Raw genomic sequence first — 17,490 nt, 5'->3', positions numbered from 1 at the left:
TGTTTATTTTAGTAATTAATTGTTCTATCGATTAATCGGTCAAAAAAACTGGTCATTCATTAATGTTTTTTTATACAATATTATAAAAAATGTATTTAAAAAATACTTCAGTCCCTTTTATGAATTTGAAAATAAGCATTTTATTATCTAAAATCCAATAACACAGTATTCCTTCAGGTTACTGCTGATTATATTTAACTAAGGATGCATCTGCAGATAAAAATATGTTTATCCAAACAGTGTAGGGCTGATCTGGTGATTATTTTTGGATTAACTATTTAATAATTGTATAGCAAAATATGCTTCATTTTTACACTTATTTATTTTTTACAGAATTTGAACCAGGTGAAGCTAAGACTATGCCACTAAAGGGACTTTGAGTTAAACATGTCTACTTACAAAGAAGGATTCTTTCCATCTTAAATGCAAAATATGTATTTTTTTTAGTACAGTTTTGGATTAATTACCTCTATGAGTGAGATTATTTTTCAGGAAATTTAATTTTTGAGTCTGTATGCTCCAATTAACAATTAATGGATTACTAAATTAGTTGTTTAATAATCAATTAATCACGATTAATCGTCTCAGCCCTAATAACTGTTTTTGTTCACATGAGAAAGAAAAGGTTTTAAATAAAAGGTTCACAGAAAAAGAAGTGTTTTCTGTTTTGCTTAAAGGCATCATTAATCATTTTCTGACATTTATCCAGTGACTCCTGGATTCAACACAGAAAATCTTCAAAGAACTAGCAGCAGTTATTCACTGAAAGCGTTAAATCTGGAGTTTAAAAACACAGAGGAGTTCTTCCATGAGCAGAGTACCTGAAATGTCCCTCTGTGTTCTGGGGAGACCTTTGGATCAGACCGAAGGAGGTGTTTGTGGGAACCGGCCTTGAGGCGCAGACACAACAGGCCGCCGCAAACACACATTCAAGCACAGACCTCCTCTCTCACTCCCTCGTGCTCGCTCGCCCATTGTCCCAGGATTGACTGGCCATTCTCAGCCTGTGATGGAGATGTCCAGCGGGGGGTTGCCTGCTGTGGGAACCCGGTTGATGAATGAGTGTTTGGCATGCTAGCGTTCTCCTCTGGTATAGTTCGCGCCAGTATAGTTTTTGTGTTATTGTAGAAACGGCGAATGCATGCATGTGTGCACGCCTGTATGAACACAATGCCTCGCTTGTGTTGCTATAGAATGGAGTTATGGCCTTTGTCCCGGCAGCATTCTTGTGTTGCGGTTGGCTCTGGCGTGCGTGGCAGCTCCTGGAGGCCGGGGGACAATAACCTCCCCCACCTCCCCGTCCCCTCACAGCCAGCCACAATGCACCGAGACAGACGCCCCGAAACTGGCAGCAAACAGCATCCAGGATGTAAGAAGCGACAGGTAGAAAAAAACACAGACGAACCTGGAATCTTTTCACATCATTCCAGGTTATAAACCTCCATTTCCTGTAATTACATCATCAAGTCCTTTGCAGGACATCCAGTTCTTTACAAAATAGATGAAGCTCAGTCAGCTTTCGGCTTTCAGGCTCTTTAAGTTTAAGATTAGTACTTTGAATAGGCCCTTGTGTGCTCTGATCAGGCTGAAATCTGGGCGTAATGATGGCTTCATGTCCTGAACCTTCAGAGACGCATAAAGACAATTGCAAAGTCGGCCTTTTATCACCTGAAGAACATATTCAGGATTAAAGGACAAATGTTGCAGAGCAAATCTGGAGAAACTCATCCATGCGCTTATCTTTAGTTGCTACAGAGTCGCAGTGATCAAAGTACAAAGTATAAATGGAAAAATGAATTATGAATTTAGGGCAGATATTTGTACAGTGATCAGAGAAGAAAGGACAGAATGATGGACAAAAACAGATGGATGGTGGGAAAATAGAGAATTGATACATGGAATTAGAGTTTGTTGGTTGGATGGATGGACGAATGGTTGGATGAACGCTTGGTTGGATAGATGGATGTTCTCCTACCAGCATTCCTCTAACCTTTCAGTTCAGGTTTATTTACTGAACTAATTTTCTCATTGGTTCAGTAAATAAATATTTTTCTCCTCTGGAGGTTTCAGGTTATAAACTTCACTCAGAAATGGAAAGTTAAAAACATTGACCCGATAATTAACCTTTCAACACATTAAACATCTGAACACTTCCCACCATGAGCTTCTGGAGCCTGAATCAGAGCTCTGGAAGCAGAAAATACACCAAGACTGGATTTATTCTCCTTCCTATACGTGTGCTGGATCAGGGAGTCATGTGGTCAGAATTACCCCGTCAGTCGTGATTCATTTACAGAGGAAATGAGAAGATTTATGCATCGGAAACCGAGTCAGTGAATCGAGTTAAGGAAAAATATTCCCCAGAAACCATCACAGCTCGCTGGCTTCACATTAAAAACACTTGAGGAATGTTGAAAGAGCAAGCCCGAACAGGGATGGGGATCAAAACACAACTGCTGATCATTTTTACATACGTGACAAAACAAGATCTCGATGTCGTCGGTTTATTCAGACCAAAAAAAAATTATAATAATAGACGAGAAGTCATGCATCCAACGCCAACATCCAGCCTGAGTGCGCAGAGCGAGGGGAGGACATTTTTACAGGAGGCGTGTTTGTTTACAGGCTCTGCAGCATTTCCTCTGGCTTCACCTGCACCTGTGTTTTAGCCCCCCACAAAACCAGCGGCGTATCCAGCTGCGCTAACACCACCGTGAAACCACCGGAATGGCTTCCTTTCTCTGGAAGCACCAGCCCAGCGAAACATGAAAACATGTTGCCTGTTTCACACATGTGGGCGTGCTTTTATTTTTATCTTTATGAGGTCCAGGTGTCTGGGAGAAATGGTGCGCACTGAGCGTTCCCCGTCTTTCAATGCACATCGCTGTTGTTCAGACATCCGAGTGGAAAAGATGAGGACAACCTACAGCAACCTGCGTGTTTTCTAACATACCTGGATCAACTGGTGTGCATTATCCACACCAGTCGGATAATGGTGTAAGGAATGCATCAGTGTTGATGTATTTCTCATTAACACTGAGAAATGCAAGTAAAACAGAGAAATGGCTAAAAATCAGATTGATGTATAGCATCAGGTGCACATTTTGAAACCTTTGACCTTTAGTTTTGTGTTCTCCTGACTGCTGAAGTGAAAGTGAACGCCATCTTGAATGTTCAAAAAAAAATTGAACTGGTTTATAAATCTTTAAGAAGTTTCAGAAAATTTACAAGTGGAGAAGATTCAGACCAACTGCACTGCAAAACATGAAAATCTTACAAAGTGTTTTTGTTTATTTTCTAGTGCACATATTTTAGTGCACTTTAAATTAGACTACATTGACTTACAGGTACCATTTTTAGCAAGATGCAGGAGCTTCTTTTCAGTCAATAATTCATTAGCGTATTTCACACTTATAAATTTATTTTAAGTGAAAGGATCTGCTATTGGGATTAGCACTTTTTTATCAATGCTAAGGAAATATCTACTTGTAAGTTCTGTTTGTAAGTTAGTTTCGTCTTATTTCAAGTGTGCTAAAATGTTTGGATTAGAAACTAGACAAAACTGTCTTTTTGCAGTGCGTTAACCTTTAAAGCGGACCGCAAGACGCTATAAGAAGTCTCCAAATCAACAAAATATTGCCACGTTGCAGATTCAGTTCTGCCTCAGCTTTCTTTTTATTGTTTTTGAATACATTTTCCCCTCAATCCCTCTCTGATACCCAGAATAATTCATGTTGGTTTTTATGACCATCTGCTGCAGCAAAGCATCCCAAACCATCACACTTCCTCCTCCATGCTCCACTGTTACATGAAGCTCTTTTCCTGATATTCTGTCCAAATATTTTTATTTTTGACTCATCTGTCATTATTCCAGACGTTCTAGGTTGTGTAATCCATGTTATGATTTTGCAGGCATGGTTTTGGAGACTTCTTTTTGCGTTTGCAGCCTGCTTTAAAGGTAAACTTGCATAGAGATCTGGGAATATAGGGAGTTTTTTTTCTGCATAGCAAAATAGCTGATTTCCTTTATTTCTTTTTTCAGATCTGTAACCAGAAAGCTTTTTGGATCTTACCATGAAGTTTAGTCACTTCAACTGCCAAGAGCACACCACCCTCTAAATGTCAGAGGTTTAAGTGCTGCCATTTCAAGGGGGAATAAACATTGGGGTGTTTTAATCTATTACTAACAAGAAATGCATATTTATTGAATTTAACAGAAACGGCGTGGTTTGCATTGTGAAATGCAATATGGATGTTATCCATCCATATCTTCAAGTACGTTTGGCATTAAGGTGTGACTGGAAATCTCCACCAGCTCATGGGAAAATCCACATTCGACTTTATCATTTCTGCTGTTTGGTGCTGAAAATATTGAGTACAGCAGGTTTTCTCAGCCTGCTAACTGAAAACAAGGTTTCCTGAGAAAATCGTGACACTGAATGAGATTAGATGTTCAGTAAAGGCAAAGCAGGCGAACCACAACAAGGAGTAGAAGTCTGTTCATCGCGCCAGTAATGAAAATCCTATTAAATAGTAACGCTAAATTACTTAATCTCACAAGATCTTTAGTAGTTAAATAATAGCGAATAAAGAGTTTATGAGGAGGGTGCATAAAACGAACACGCGAGGGAACGAGGGTTTGCGTGTGCGGACATGAAAGCAGTTATTGCCCGGAGACATTAAGGGAGAAAAAACATTAGAGATGATTCACAGGCGTTGCATGGTACATCAACACATACCTCTTTCTCCAAGTCACAAACGCTCCTTAATCTGCACTCTCCCCCCTTCTCACAAGAGGATTTAACAAGGTTTGAATGGATCAGTTCCCCACTAATCAGAACATGAGAGGGATTCCTCACATGCAATCAGGGAGCATGTGTTGAGATGAAAAGCACGAGCCTTCAAGCAAACTTTCCTGGATGAAACCTAACTCCTGCCTTTGAGCCTCTGCAGAAATACGCACAGAAAGATTTAATATATTTATGCACAGTTATTGTGTGGTTATTGCACTGTTTCCTGCAATCACAGATGATGTAATGATGTTTTCTTTGCCCTGATGGGATCTAGATGGTGACTACCACCATGCAGCCCCCATTAGCCAGCATGAAGCTCTGCACCTGCATCCTACAGTAGCTCAGAGACTCTAAAGGTGCACAAACAGGAACACAAGCCAACAGATAATAAACACGCGTTACGTCCTGGAAAGTGACATCACTGTGTTACCTGAAACAGATTTTAATAAAAATGTCTTTCAATTGTTTCAATGATGTCAGGCTTTTACTGTAAAAAAAAGAGAAAAAACTCAAAGGATGGACCAGAGTTATGTCGACTTTTCCAGACTTGGATGTTCAAAGTCCATATTTGTCCATCGTCTTTATCCAACACCAAGATCTGGAGAATCCAGGCTCTGGATTGAGTTGTAAATAATAAACTTATGTTCTTTACTTCCAGCTAAAGGTCCAGTTTTTCGATTTCACACCAAAAAAATTTGGAGCTTGGCAGGTAAAAATGTCTGGTTTAACAGAAAACTAGCCAAAACAAAGAATTGCATTTGTTTTACAGACTTGCTTAACTCAGGGTTTGACACAATTCAAACTTATGGCAACAGCTCCCTCTAGCGATTAAAGTTGGTCACATCTGTTGCGTCAGTAAGAGTTGTGATTTTTGATAAGCGCATATTAAATGTAGAGTAATAAACACGCAATAGAGGATATATAACACGTATCTACCTGTGGTGATATTCTTCTCTTTTGTAAATGAATTCCTCTGAAATTATTTAATAAAAATAATCATTTTAATAAATCCAAATTTGGTGTTTAATAAATTCATCAAAATACGTAAGAATATTTTAAAGCTGTCAAACTGAAGAAAGCAAATGAAAAGGTGAATGTGACGCACACGTTTGGTTGTAAATGATAACTAATTAGCAACCAGCAAACCAGCAACAATATAAACAACAACAAAAACGTCACGTCTCGTGGACGCGCTCGAACTAACCACGCGACAGGGATTGACAAGATGGCGAACATTTTAGAAACAGAGGAGTAAACCGTGAAGGGGAGCCTCGGTAAGCTGCGTCCTTTTAAAATAATGACTTGTCTTGTCCATGAGAACTGTGTTTGATCATAATCTGGGAGTTGGTGGAAAGTCCCAACGGACGCCGTGAACGGCGGCTCGGATAACGCGTGAACTAGTTGGGATATCAACCCGGCTTGCTAATGCTAGTTAGCATGCTAGGCTAAAATTAGCAGCTCACTAATCTCTTAATCACAAATCTGAAAACAGGAATAATATGCACCGGAAAATGTGGATAAACTCTAATTTAAGTTTAAATTGCTCGACAGTGTTGTTTCTCGTGTTTGGTGAGTCTCTAGGTTTATATTTTGTTTTATAAATCCCAGAGATCTCGGGTTAGCCGTAGCTAGCTGGCTCAAGTTAGCAACTGGGGATTTACCACTTTTTGAAATATTAGCATGATAAAACAGAAGACATTCTCATGCTGATGTGAAATTAACTGTTGTTTCTTTTACCGTTTAATGGTTGTCTTCAGTTAGGTCGTATTTATTATGCATTTATGCAACAATGAAGCTTCATGTTCAGACCAGGCAACCACAAGGACAAACCTGGTAAAGCGCGCTAACTCGCTGATAAATCCTGGCTAGCTCTCTGAACAATCACGACTCTTAATGCTAAATTATACCACTATTATTTTAATATATTAAGTGAATGTTCTGTTGCAGCTATAAGTGGATACATCATAAGAAAAATCAAATATATTAAATTACTGCATAATCCTTGATATTTATGCTTTATAAAAAGAATAAACACGCCCACTCCTGCACTATAAAAAGGTAAACAAGCGCAATTATCGACTCGAGTCCATGAACAACAGTCGTTTTAGCTTTTATGATCTGTGATTTGCATATAAACATTTTAGTACGGAAAGTTTGCATTAGTTTAAAAAGCTGTTTGTCAAAATAAAAGATTTTCCCTGAGGGAGGATTAACACCAGTATATTAAGAGTTAATTAACATGCAATAGACTTATTCAGACCAAACAGCACGTTTGTTACTGTAGATCAAAAAGTGATGGTCTCATAAAGTTGAAGAGTTCTGTAGTTTTAATAAGTCAGAAATAATGCAGTTTAATTTAGCTAATCCAATGCTGTTGTAGAGTGTTGACGTGTGTAAGATTTCTTCCTGATCTAGTCGGAACAACGATTGAGTGAGTCACACGCTGTCCATAAATGAAGAAATCGCTTTTCCTTGAGGGATTTATGCAGGAGAGCAACAGTGCAGAGGAGAGATGAGAACATGTGATTATTATACCTCAGTGTGGAAATTTCAACATCCTCATTATAACCAGAAATGATGTCAGGCTTTTACCGAGTGATGCCAATTTTAGATATTTTTATGCCCAAAATTCTGACTTTGGGTATTTTTATAGGTTGTAGTTTTGAATCCAACAGAAAAAGAAGATATTTATTCAAGTGTATTTCCTGAATGATTGTTTAATTACACTTAAAAGTGGTTTGAAACTAACACCACATATGTTTATTAAGCACGTCTACAACTAAAACACCGATATAAGCTCAACAGGAAGTGCTAATTCATGCCGCTCTCATGCTGTTTGTCTTTCTGGGCTCAGTGAGTTTGTGTTTCTGTTACTATTTATAGAACAGGTTTAGGTTGATGTTTCACATCCAAGATTATTTTCCATCAGCCGAGAATCTTTTATTATAGAATGTTAATTTTTTTTTTAATTTAAAGGATTACTTACAAACACAAGTCGATAAAGATTCTGAATATTTTTCCGTTGACCTTTATCTTCATTGAGCTAATGAAGCACAGACTGTGCAACTGTTGCTGCACACTGCTGGTCAGCTGGCTAAAAGAAGAGCTAATACGCTTTTTTCCCCCCACTTTTTACAAGGAAGGCAACATTATTAACTGATTAATAATTGGATAGCAAAAGGTGCTTAATAAGAGATTTTATTTCACACAATCTGAAACAGCCAAAGCTAAAACTGCAACTTAAGTTTTAGGTACAACCCATTTAAAGAAAAAGGAATTAAAAAAAAAATCTTAAGTAGATAATGTTTATATTTTTTGTACAGTTTTGACTTAATTACTGCTCAGAATGTTTTGTCCTTTCAGTAAATGACCGTTTGAGTCTGTAAACATAAAATGATTAATGGATTACAAAATTAGCTGACAGTTACTTCAATAATCAGTTATTCAGATGAATCATTTCAGCTCTATGGTTGGTTAAATGGCTCTATAGTAGAATTTCATTTTTCTAAACTGTTTGAAAGCACAAAATAAACTCTTATTCACTGAAAAGTTGGTTTATTTTTAAAATGTAATGTTAGAGTTTGTTTGACGCCTGTTAGTTTATTGTGTTTCATTTTATTTTGGGTTGATAAAACCTTCAGTACAGATTAGATGCAGCTTTTTTCTCTTCCAGAAACCACAACCATGTCCTGGGATGTTCCCATTTCTCCGCTCACTGTGGTAACTATGATAATATGAGGCTAGTTTGAAAGCAACACACACGCTCTCTGCCTCGCACGCGAACCCACAGTCAGGCGCTGACTGTCCCAGGCGGTGCGCCCGGCCGGCCAGCAGGCCTGTGTGATGGACAGGTGTAAACACGTGGGGCGGCTGCGCCTGGCCCCAGACCACTCCATCCTCAACCCCCAGAAGTGGCACTGCGTGGACTGCAACACCACCGAGTCTATTTGGGCCTGCCTGGGCTGCGCGCATGTGGCGTGCGGCCGCTACATCGAGGAGCATGCTCTCCAGCACTTCCAGCAGCAGCGCCACCCACTGGCGATGGAGGTTAACGAGCTGTATGTGTTTTGCTACTTGTGCGACGACTATGTGCTGAATGATAACGCTACCGGGGATCTGAAGCTACTCCGAAGCACCCTCAGCGCCATCCAGAGCCAGCGCTATGAGGTCACAACGCGCAGCGGCCGAACCCTGCGCTCAGCTAGCTTTGGATCGGACGCGCTCATACCATGCGGCGCCAGCGAGCTGCAGCTGAGAGATGAGGACCGAATGTTTACCGCCCTCTGGCATCGCCGCCGGGCCCTCATCGGACGCATCTTCCGCCTCTGGTTTGGTTTAACCGATTGTGGGAAGAGGAGAGAGGAAGAGGAGAAGAGAAGGGAGGAAGAGGAAGAACAGAAACGGGAGGCAAGGGAGAGGCGGCGTGCTCTGAAGCGGCAGCTGCAGGAGGTACTGGAGAACGCTCCGATCAGAAAGAGTCGACGTCTGCGTCGGAAGAGCCAGAGAGTTGTGGATGCGACCATCGCGCCGACTGTTCAGAAAAATCGCAAGAAGAGAAAAAGTCAAATGGCCTCGTCTCGATCTCGCAGGTCACGGACTCGAAGTCCTTCAACTGCGGTGCCTAAGAAAGCCGGTCGGACGAAAAAGTCCCCGCCTTGCCCCAAATCCCAGAGACGTTCCTCTAACCCAAAATCTAAGCCCAGAACTATGCCATCCTCGTCCCGCGGCGCCCAGACGCCGGTCCGCCGCCGGCAGAGCAGCAAGCAGGAAGGCTCGCCTTTCAAACGGCGTCCCACCGTCCCTCCTGGCGTGACGGGTCTAAGGAATCTGGGGAACACCTGCTACATGAACTCCATCCTGCAGGTTTTAAGCCATCTACACGTTTTCAGGGAGTGCTTTCTCCGCTTGGACCTGACCCAGGCGCTGGAGCTGCTGGCGTCTGCCGTCCACGACCAGCTGACTGTGAAAACCACGACCCAGTTCCCCCTGTCTCAGAGAAAGGGGCTCCAGTCGACGTCGGGGCTGAGTGGCGGGGCGTCGCGCAGCCGCAGCATGGAGCTGATCCAACCCAAAGAGCCCAGCTCCAAGCACATCTCCCTCTGCCACGAGCTGCACACCCTGTTCCAGGTCATGTGGTCCGGCAAGTGGGCGCTGGTCTCGCCTTTTGCCATGCTGCACTCGGTGTGGCAGCTGATCCCCGCGTTCAGGGGCTACGCCCAGCAGGACGCGCAAGAGTTCCTGTGCGAACTGCTGGACAAGGTGCAGCAGGAGCTGGAGAACACCGGGAAGCACACCAACACAGCCGGAGTCCCACAGAAACGCCTCATCAAGCAGGTTCTGAGCGTCGTCAACACCATCTTCCATGGCCAGCTTCTCAGCCAGGTACGACATACACACACCTACACACACACACACACACCTTTAACCCTGTCGTCCAGCTTCTGCTCTAAGCTACACAGACAGAGACTAAGGTTGCGTTCACACTGCAGCCTGAAGTGACCCAAATCCAATTCTTTTTGCCGTAAAGCGACCTGCGTCTGATCGTTTTATGATAGTCTGAGCAACACAGATTGGATTTTTTCGAATGTGACCCGAGTTAAGTGTTGCGGAAAAACACCTCGGGGTGAAGCAGGTCAAAATGCGTCAACACAACGAATCTAATACGCAATTTAAAAAACAAGCACTTGACAGAGTTTGGCTACACCAAAGCTCAATGCAGGAAAAACAAAGTCATCCAGAGCGATTTGACAGCAGGTAAATCCTCACCCAGAAGAGAATGACGGTCAGAAAGCTAAACAAATAACCCATAAAATAACGAACTAGTGGTGCTCTCGCTGTTGGACCGCCGCTACATGCTACTGGTAGTAATATTTCACAGTGTAATATTACACTGCTCAACCTCCACCCGGCAGTCAACTCTCACATCAAACATCTGCTTAAAGCTGCAGCATGTAACTAAAACAAAAAATATATATATTTTACACAATTAAAACTTTTGCTAAGACAGATAATGTCTGGGGGAAAAATTAAAAAAGAAAATATAAAAAAAATCTCTCCTCTGCCTCCTCCTGTGTTTTGCAGAATTACTCAGCTCAGTCGGAAACATCCAATCAGAACCAGCATTAATCAGCTAGCCAATCAGAACCAGCATTAATCAGCTAGCCAATCAGAACCAGCATTAATCAGCTAGCCGTCCTCTCAGGAAGTTTTGGCTCAGTAACTCAGGATCGTTTATGTTGATGCAACCTGCATTTGACTTAGAATGAATGTTTTCTTTCTTTGTTGACATTATTTGATATATGCAGTGTTGAGGTTTATTTGACTCATATATAATTTATGGCACTGAGAACCTTACTATTAAATATTGTCTAACTGATTTCAGGTTTTTCAGTTGTCCTTTTGACTGAATAGCTGCTGTGTTGTGGCTGCAAGTACTTTGCATGTTTTTATGTCTAAATTAGGTGAATTTATTGCCAGATCATTTTTCCATTTTGCCAGATCACATAGTAGCATTTATACCAAAAGCGAAAAATTAACAGCCAATCCATGTGATCGGCCCTCATGGGTGGATCAGCAAAAAACCTGATCAGAGCATCCCTAATAAATACTTTTTCAGGGCTCTGTAGAGGATGTGTATGTGAAAAGAGTAATGCTTCCTTGAAGTCTGTGCACACACTGAGACACCTGCTCTAGCTGGACAGAAGGCCGAGTGTCTTCAGCTATTCTCTACTCTGACTGCTCACCATAACCCCGACTCAGACTGCATGACAAAGAGGGAAGCTCCTCTCATCCCGACTCGTCTGTGCAGGTGACGTGCCTGGCCTGCAGCCATCGCTCCAACACTGTGGAGCCTTTCTGGGATTTGTCTCTGGAGTTCCCCGAGCGTTACCATAGCAACAGCAGGGAGACGGCAGCGCAGGCTCCGTGCCACCTGACCGAGATGCTGGCCAAGTTTACAGAAACGGAAGCGCTGGAGGGAAACATCTACGCTTGCGACCAGTGCAACGGTGAGTGAGTGCAACACTCTGAGCCACCTCGGTTTTAAAACATTTACACCTGATATTTTATTTTATTTTATGGGTACCTATTGTGCAAAATTCATATTTTGCAAGTTTTTTTTTTACTTCCATTTGGGTCTCTACTGCTTCTGAAAACAACCCAAGTGCTAAAAAAAACCCTCAGCTGTTTTTTTGGCAATAAGTTCATGTTTTTGATGTCTGGAAAATCAGCCCTTTTTAAAAGACTTCAGAATGTCATTTCATAAATCCTGTTACCTAGCAACCCCAGTCTGCTCCAGCATGTTTGGTCAGCTGGTAAAAGACTTAGCTGCCCAATGCTCAAAAACTACATGCTGCATTCTTGTTGCTTGTCAAGGAAGCTCTACTTCTGCTTTTCAAAGATGCATAATTATATGAATTCTAGGGTTATATTAGTAAATTCTATCGATTATGTTGATGATCAAAATAAGTTTTTGGCAGAGCATATATAGAGACTAAAAAGGTTTTTGTTTTCATCTTAAATGCAAAATGTGTATTTTTTGTACAGCTTGGACTTAATTGCTTTGTCTTGTCTTAATTCTTTCAGCGAGTGTGATTTTTTTTGGAGTGTGTACTCCAATTAATTAATTGATTAGTATTTTAATAATCGATTAATCCGATTAATTGTTTCAGCCGTTTCAATAATTGCATATCTGTTTGCAGCCATTTTCACGTGTGTAAACATAGAGTTTGGGGGCGTGGCCAGCAGCAGTTTATCAGGATTTAAAGTGACAGAGGCCCTGAAACTGCTCATTCTGAAAGAAACTTCAAAAAGGCAGAACTGACTGGACTAAAATTTCATTTTCTAAGAACGATGTTTTGTATAGACCTATACTAACCTGTTTTTAAGTTAAGTGCTATTAAAAACATTTAGTGTAATAGAAGTTTACATTTTACATTCCTCCTGCAGCAGTGCGACGACGCACATGCTCCAAAACCGTCATCTTGACCGAAGCAAAGAAACAGCTGATGGTCTATAAACTGCCTCAGGTCCTCAGGCTCCACCTCAAACGTTTCAGGTGAGCTCACGCTTCACGATAGTATACTAATTAGCCACAGCTTTGGTAAAACAGCAGCAGATTTCAGCTGGTCGACTTACTGTGTCTGACGGTCAGGTGGTCCGGGCGGAACCACCGGGAGAAGATCGGAGTCCACGTCAGCTTTGACCAGCTCCTCAACATGGAGCCCTACTGCTCCAATCCCAGCAGCCCCAGCGCTGCGGGGTCGCCGCGCCCCAAGTACTTCCTCTACGAGCTCTCAGCTGTCGTGATGCATCATGGGAAGGGATTTGGATCAGGCCACTACACTGCCTACTGCTACAACACAGAAGGAGGTGAGGGGGAAAAAGCTGAAATTATTTGAATGGAAAAAAAATAAAAAGAAATGCAGTTTGGTTAGGAAATGCACCGATCCGATATCAATGTCTATCGGTCATGACAAAAAATAAATCTATATCTTTTATCGATAAGGGCACGTCTATTCAGTCTAATTCTATGCTTTGTTCTCTGAGCAACTTCATGCTAGAATTTCTAATTTCTCCTTCTGCACCATTTGAAAGAAAGTTTGTTTATTTTGACATGTTTGACCAAGGTAGTCAATGTATCGCTTTTGGCAGTTTGTTGATTATTTACTTTCCATTGGCTGTTATACTCCTAATTGTACTGAATGAGCAAATTAAAACGGTTGTTTGACCAAACTTTTGAAGCCATTGGTGTATTTAAGTGATCTGTACTGGTGCAGAGTTATCAAATAAATTTGTAATTCAGTACATTTATGTTTAAAAATATGTTTTAAATTAATCCAGAACTTTAACCAAAAGAGCATCAGATGGAAACCTAGTTTATGTTAAATCGAGACTTCTTGTTTCGTTTTTCTGACGTTATTTTTTATTTGCCATTGAGCCTCTTGTGCCATTTCATGATCAAATGAATGTACGGTAAACATTATGCATTACTACTGGAAGTACTCTATCCTGTTTTAACATAACCTACTATAGACGCGAGTTACATAAGTTTTATTTTGGAAAAAAAAATTACAAAATTCTGCTTTATTTTTTTTTGTAATTATGCTATTTGTATTAATGTTTTCATTTTAGGCTTAAATATTAGTGAATTTGTGTATAATTTTATATTTTTAGTCCATCTGGTGACATTGTAAAATAACATGAGTAGCCTTTTTTACCACATACCTTTTTTACTCTTACTCGGGTAATTTCATGGATGACTACTTTTTACTTTTACTCGAGTAAAAATATGGTGAAGTAGTGCTTCAGTTTTTTAGTCAGCCATACATATTGATTAATGAGTTAATCTAAAGTTAGACTTAAAGCTCGATAAACAATTAATTAATAAGCGGTCATGTTACTAAAAACCTGATTTTTTTCCTGTATAAGTAACACGAAAGCCTAATTTTTTCATAATATGCTGACTTAAAAAACATTAAATTTTAACATTATTTTTGTTTTATCTGTATTAAATATTCATTGAATTTTCTTAAATGATCACTTAGACATGTTGTTAAAACAAAGCAGGTGTTACAGCCGCTTAAAAAATAAAAGATGAAAAGTTAAATACGAGCAGATATTCATACAGGAGTACCGTTTGTAATTACTCGAATGAATGCCGAAACCCAGCTCTGTTAAGTATATTAACTCACGACAGCCCTCAAAATCATGTTTTTTCTAAATTTGTCGGCGTTATCTCTTCGCTTTTCTGTCTTCACGTCCTCACCTTTGTAGCAAATCATTATTTTCTGTTGAGACGTAGTCTGCTCCGTCATGTAGCTCGGCTAAATGAGCGCTATTAAGATGAAATTTAAGGAACTTGTCGAGTATTTATATTTCAAAATAACTTCGGGACTGTTTATATTTCTAAACAGAACCGCATAAAGTGCGTTTTACATGCCGCACCTGACCCTGTTAGGACCATTTCTCTCTTTAACGCTCTGGTATGGCCGCCATCTTTGTCAGCGCCTCCGCTTAAGGATGACCAGCGGCGCCCTCTGCTGGATGGCGGCCAAACTACAACACTAAAACAAGGTCCAACGGACGTGACGAGTTAATAGACTGGAACTAATGCTAATCAAAGTAACTATTTATTGACAATTAATTGTAATTGAATTCTCTGAGCCAAAAAGTAGAACTTTTATCAGTTTTTTCGACGTTCAAACCAATTTTCATAGAAAATGGATCATGACTGGAAGAACATCTGTTGTGGTACATCTGATATGGATCAGTGTTGACACAGACCAGCATTCTATTTATATTTTATCTATTTCTCAGTGATTCTTCATGACAGGAATCAATGGATGTGTTGTAATGTCAGGATTGAGAAGATGCTAATACTGTAGATGTGAAAAACTGAATAGAACAGACCTGAAGAGCTAACAGGAGGAGGCAAATATTCCAAGCTAATAATCAGTGATGAATAGGGGTATCAAATTGGAGGAACATTTGAGTGAATCTTAATGGCTAATAAAACTGGTCTTAGCCATAAAACATTCCGGGGAGTGGCAGACATGAGAACATATCTAACCATTCTGTGCCACTGCAATGTTGTAAAATATATAATATAGTGTAATATATAGCTTTGTTGAGACACATTTCCCAAATAAAGTGAATCATTCCCTTTTTTCTGTAAATAAAACCTCTTTTCTTTTATTATGCTAGCAATAAAGTATCTCCTCACTATTGAGTTTAATCAAAAATTTAATTTCATGCTGTACTCGAGCTCCGTGACTCAGTCTCTGAACACAGATAGATTAACGATCAATGATTAACCTACGGTACTTGGTGTTCTCTATTACTGTATGTCTGCCAAGTGCCTCAATAAAATGAATTTAAAAGAACATGAGGTTTAAATAAAAAATAAAATAAAAATTAAATCACTAAAAACTTCAACCCACCTAAGAATGCTGACCTCAAATCAAAAACATTTGACAACATAAAAAGTTCATGATAAAACCCTATCAGGGTTTTAATATAAGAGGGGAAAGTGTAAATAAAACAGCAGACATATCATAACTTGTACATTTTTATCAAACTTCAGATGTTGCCTATATTCTTGTAGCAGGTTTTCCTTGTTTTTGGATTTTATTTAACCCACTTGATTAAATGCCTCTCTTTATCCTGAACTTGACTGATCAAGAAATAACTGTTTAAACTGTTTTATTGTATAAAAAGTAAAATAATTGCGTTGTTTTGATTGAAAAAGTTCATTTGTGTTTTAATCTTCTCTTTTCCAGGCTTCTGGGTTCACTGTAATGACTCTAAGCTGAATGTGTGCTCAGTGGACGAGGTTTGTCGGGCTCAGGCCTACATCCTCTTCTACACACAGCGAGTAACTCAGGACAAAGACCGGCCACTATAGAATCAGGACCTCTCTCCTGAACTTTGACCTCCACTGTATCCCGGCCCAACCTGTCGCTCCTTTTCCAGTATTTCTTCTAAAACCTGGGATCATGGGACTTTTTTTGTCTATTTTTCTACGTTAGGAAAAATAAGAGGAAGGACTCCTTTTGTAAAAACCCTGCTTGTTTTTACAAAAGGTTCTGCTTTGTGAACTTGTTGTAAATGGTGTTTATATATGTAGGTATTTTAAAAGAAAATGCTGATGTGATTTATGTAAATTTGTATTTTATTAAGAAGAGAGTATCAGCCAAGGTTTGTCTCTGTAGCAGACGGCAGGGAGAGTTCTCTGCCCGCTTGTTGATTGTAAATGTTTGTTTATCAGCTGAAATGTTTCTCAGTCACTTTAGATTGTTGAAGTGGATGTAGGTTAACATGTCAGTCACTCAAGATGGTATTTGGGTCATTTTCCTGCCAGAAATGCACTAGTTTCTACAGTTTTTAACTTCTTTTTGTAAACAAATGACGGTTGTTTAAAAAAAAATATGTAAACATACAGGACAGGAAGTTTGGGTTTGAATAAATATTCAACATGGTGGAAACTTTCCTTGAGCATTGTTCTGCCACATTTCTGCTCCAGAATGTAACTGCTTTAAGAGAAACATCCCCAACCAGACAATAATAGAAAAAGTGCCCTTTTGTCTCAAAGTATTTTTATAGTTCTTATTAATTCAGCAGCACTGCGATCCATACAAACCAGCATTTAGTCTATGAATGTATTTTTATACAAACTCGACCTTCAAATGTTAAATTTTTATACGATCTCTTGTTCAACACCAGCATCTGTTTTTATAAAGATTTTACTGTATGAATCTGTTCATTAGAGAAGAATCACAGCACACTTTGTTTTCCTTTCACTGTTGAATGGTTGGTTTTTGGCATTTTGGTTACTACTTCACGGTGTGTTTGTGTTTGTGCGTGTGTGTAAATTTTATGGAAGTTATGCTATGCAAATTGTTACCTCAATTTTTATTTCTAGAAAAAATTACCTCAATAAATGAGATTATTTTTTCATTTTTCTACAAAGATGGGAGTTTTTGTCTTTTTTTAAAATATGGTATCTGACCACTTTAAACAAAGTCAATATTTGATTATTACTTCATAAAAGAAGTTTACAAACAGGTTAGAGCAAGTCAAACTTAAGAAAAATGTACAATTTTAGATCGAAAAAATACAAATACAGGGAAGGTCGGGAGATCATGCTAGCAAAAACTGACATTTTGGGGTTTCTTGTCAGCGACTTTGTTTTTTTTTA

At 39.7% G+C, this 17,490-nt stretch overlaps 1 protein-coding gene across 1 annotated transcript; it reads left to right on the top strand.

Annotated features, from left to right (window-relative positions):
* Positions 1-5,985: 5,985 nt before the first annotated feature.
* On the top strand, positions 5,986-17,261 carry usp44 (ubiquitin specific peptidase 44). The gene is made up of 6 exons (XM_015046387.1): positions 5,986-6,067; positions 8,467-10,175; positions 11,602-11,800; positions 12,741-12,849; positions 12,946-13,163; positions 16,073-17,261. The coding sequence occupies exons 2-6, from the start codon at positions 8,637-8,639 to the stop codon at positions 16,195-16,197; spliced, it is 2,190 nt and encodes a 729-aa protein (XP_014901873.1). The 5' UTR covers positions 5,986-6,067; positions 8,467-8,636; the 3' UTR covers positions 16,198-17,261.
* Positions 17,262-17,490: the final 229 nt, after the last annotated feature.

This window comes from Poecilia latipinna, unplaced genomic scaffold (assembly GCF_001443285.1).
Source record: "Poecilia latipinna isolate Pla-1442-1.1 unplaced genomic scaffold, P_latipinna-1.0 Scaffold777, whole genome shotgun sequence".
In the NCBI taxonomy this organism is placed as follows: Eukaryota; Metazoa; Chordata; class Actinopteri; order Cyprinodontiformes; family Poeciliidae; genus Poecilia; species Poecilia latipinna.
This window is presented reverse-complemented; position numbering and strand designations above follow the sequence as displayed.

Bases quoted from the DNA above. Each gene is read 5' to 3' on its own strand.
- usp44 (XM_015046387.1), top strand. From the start codon at position 8,637: ATGGACAGGTGTAAACACGTGGGGCGGCTGCGCCTGGCCCCAGACCAC. The intron at 10,176-11,601 runs GTACGACATACA...TCGTCTGTGCAG, and splicing joins ATGGCCAGCTTCTCAGCCAG to GTGACGTGCCTGGCCTGCAG. The intron at 13,164-16,072 runs GTGAGGGGGAAA...TCTCTTTTCCAG, and splicing joins CTGCTACAACACAGAAGGAG to GCTTCTGGGTTCACTGTAAT.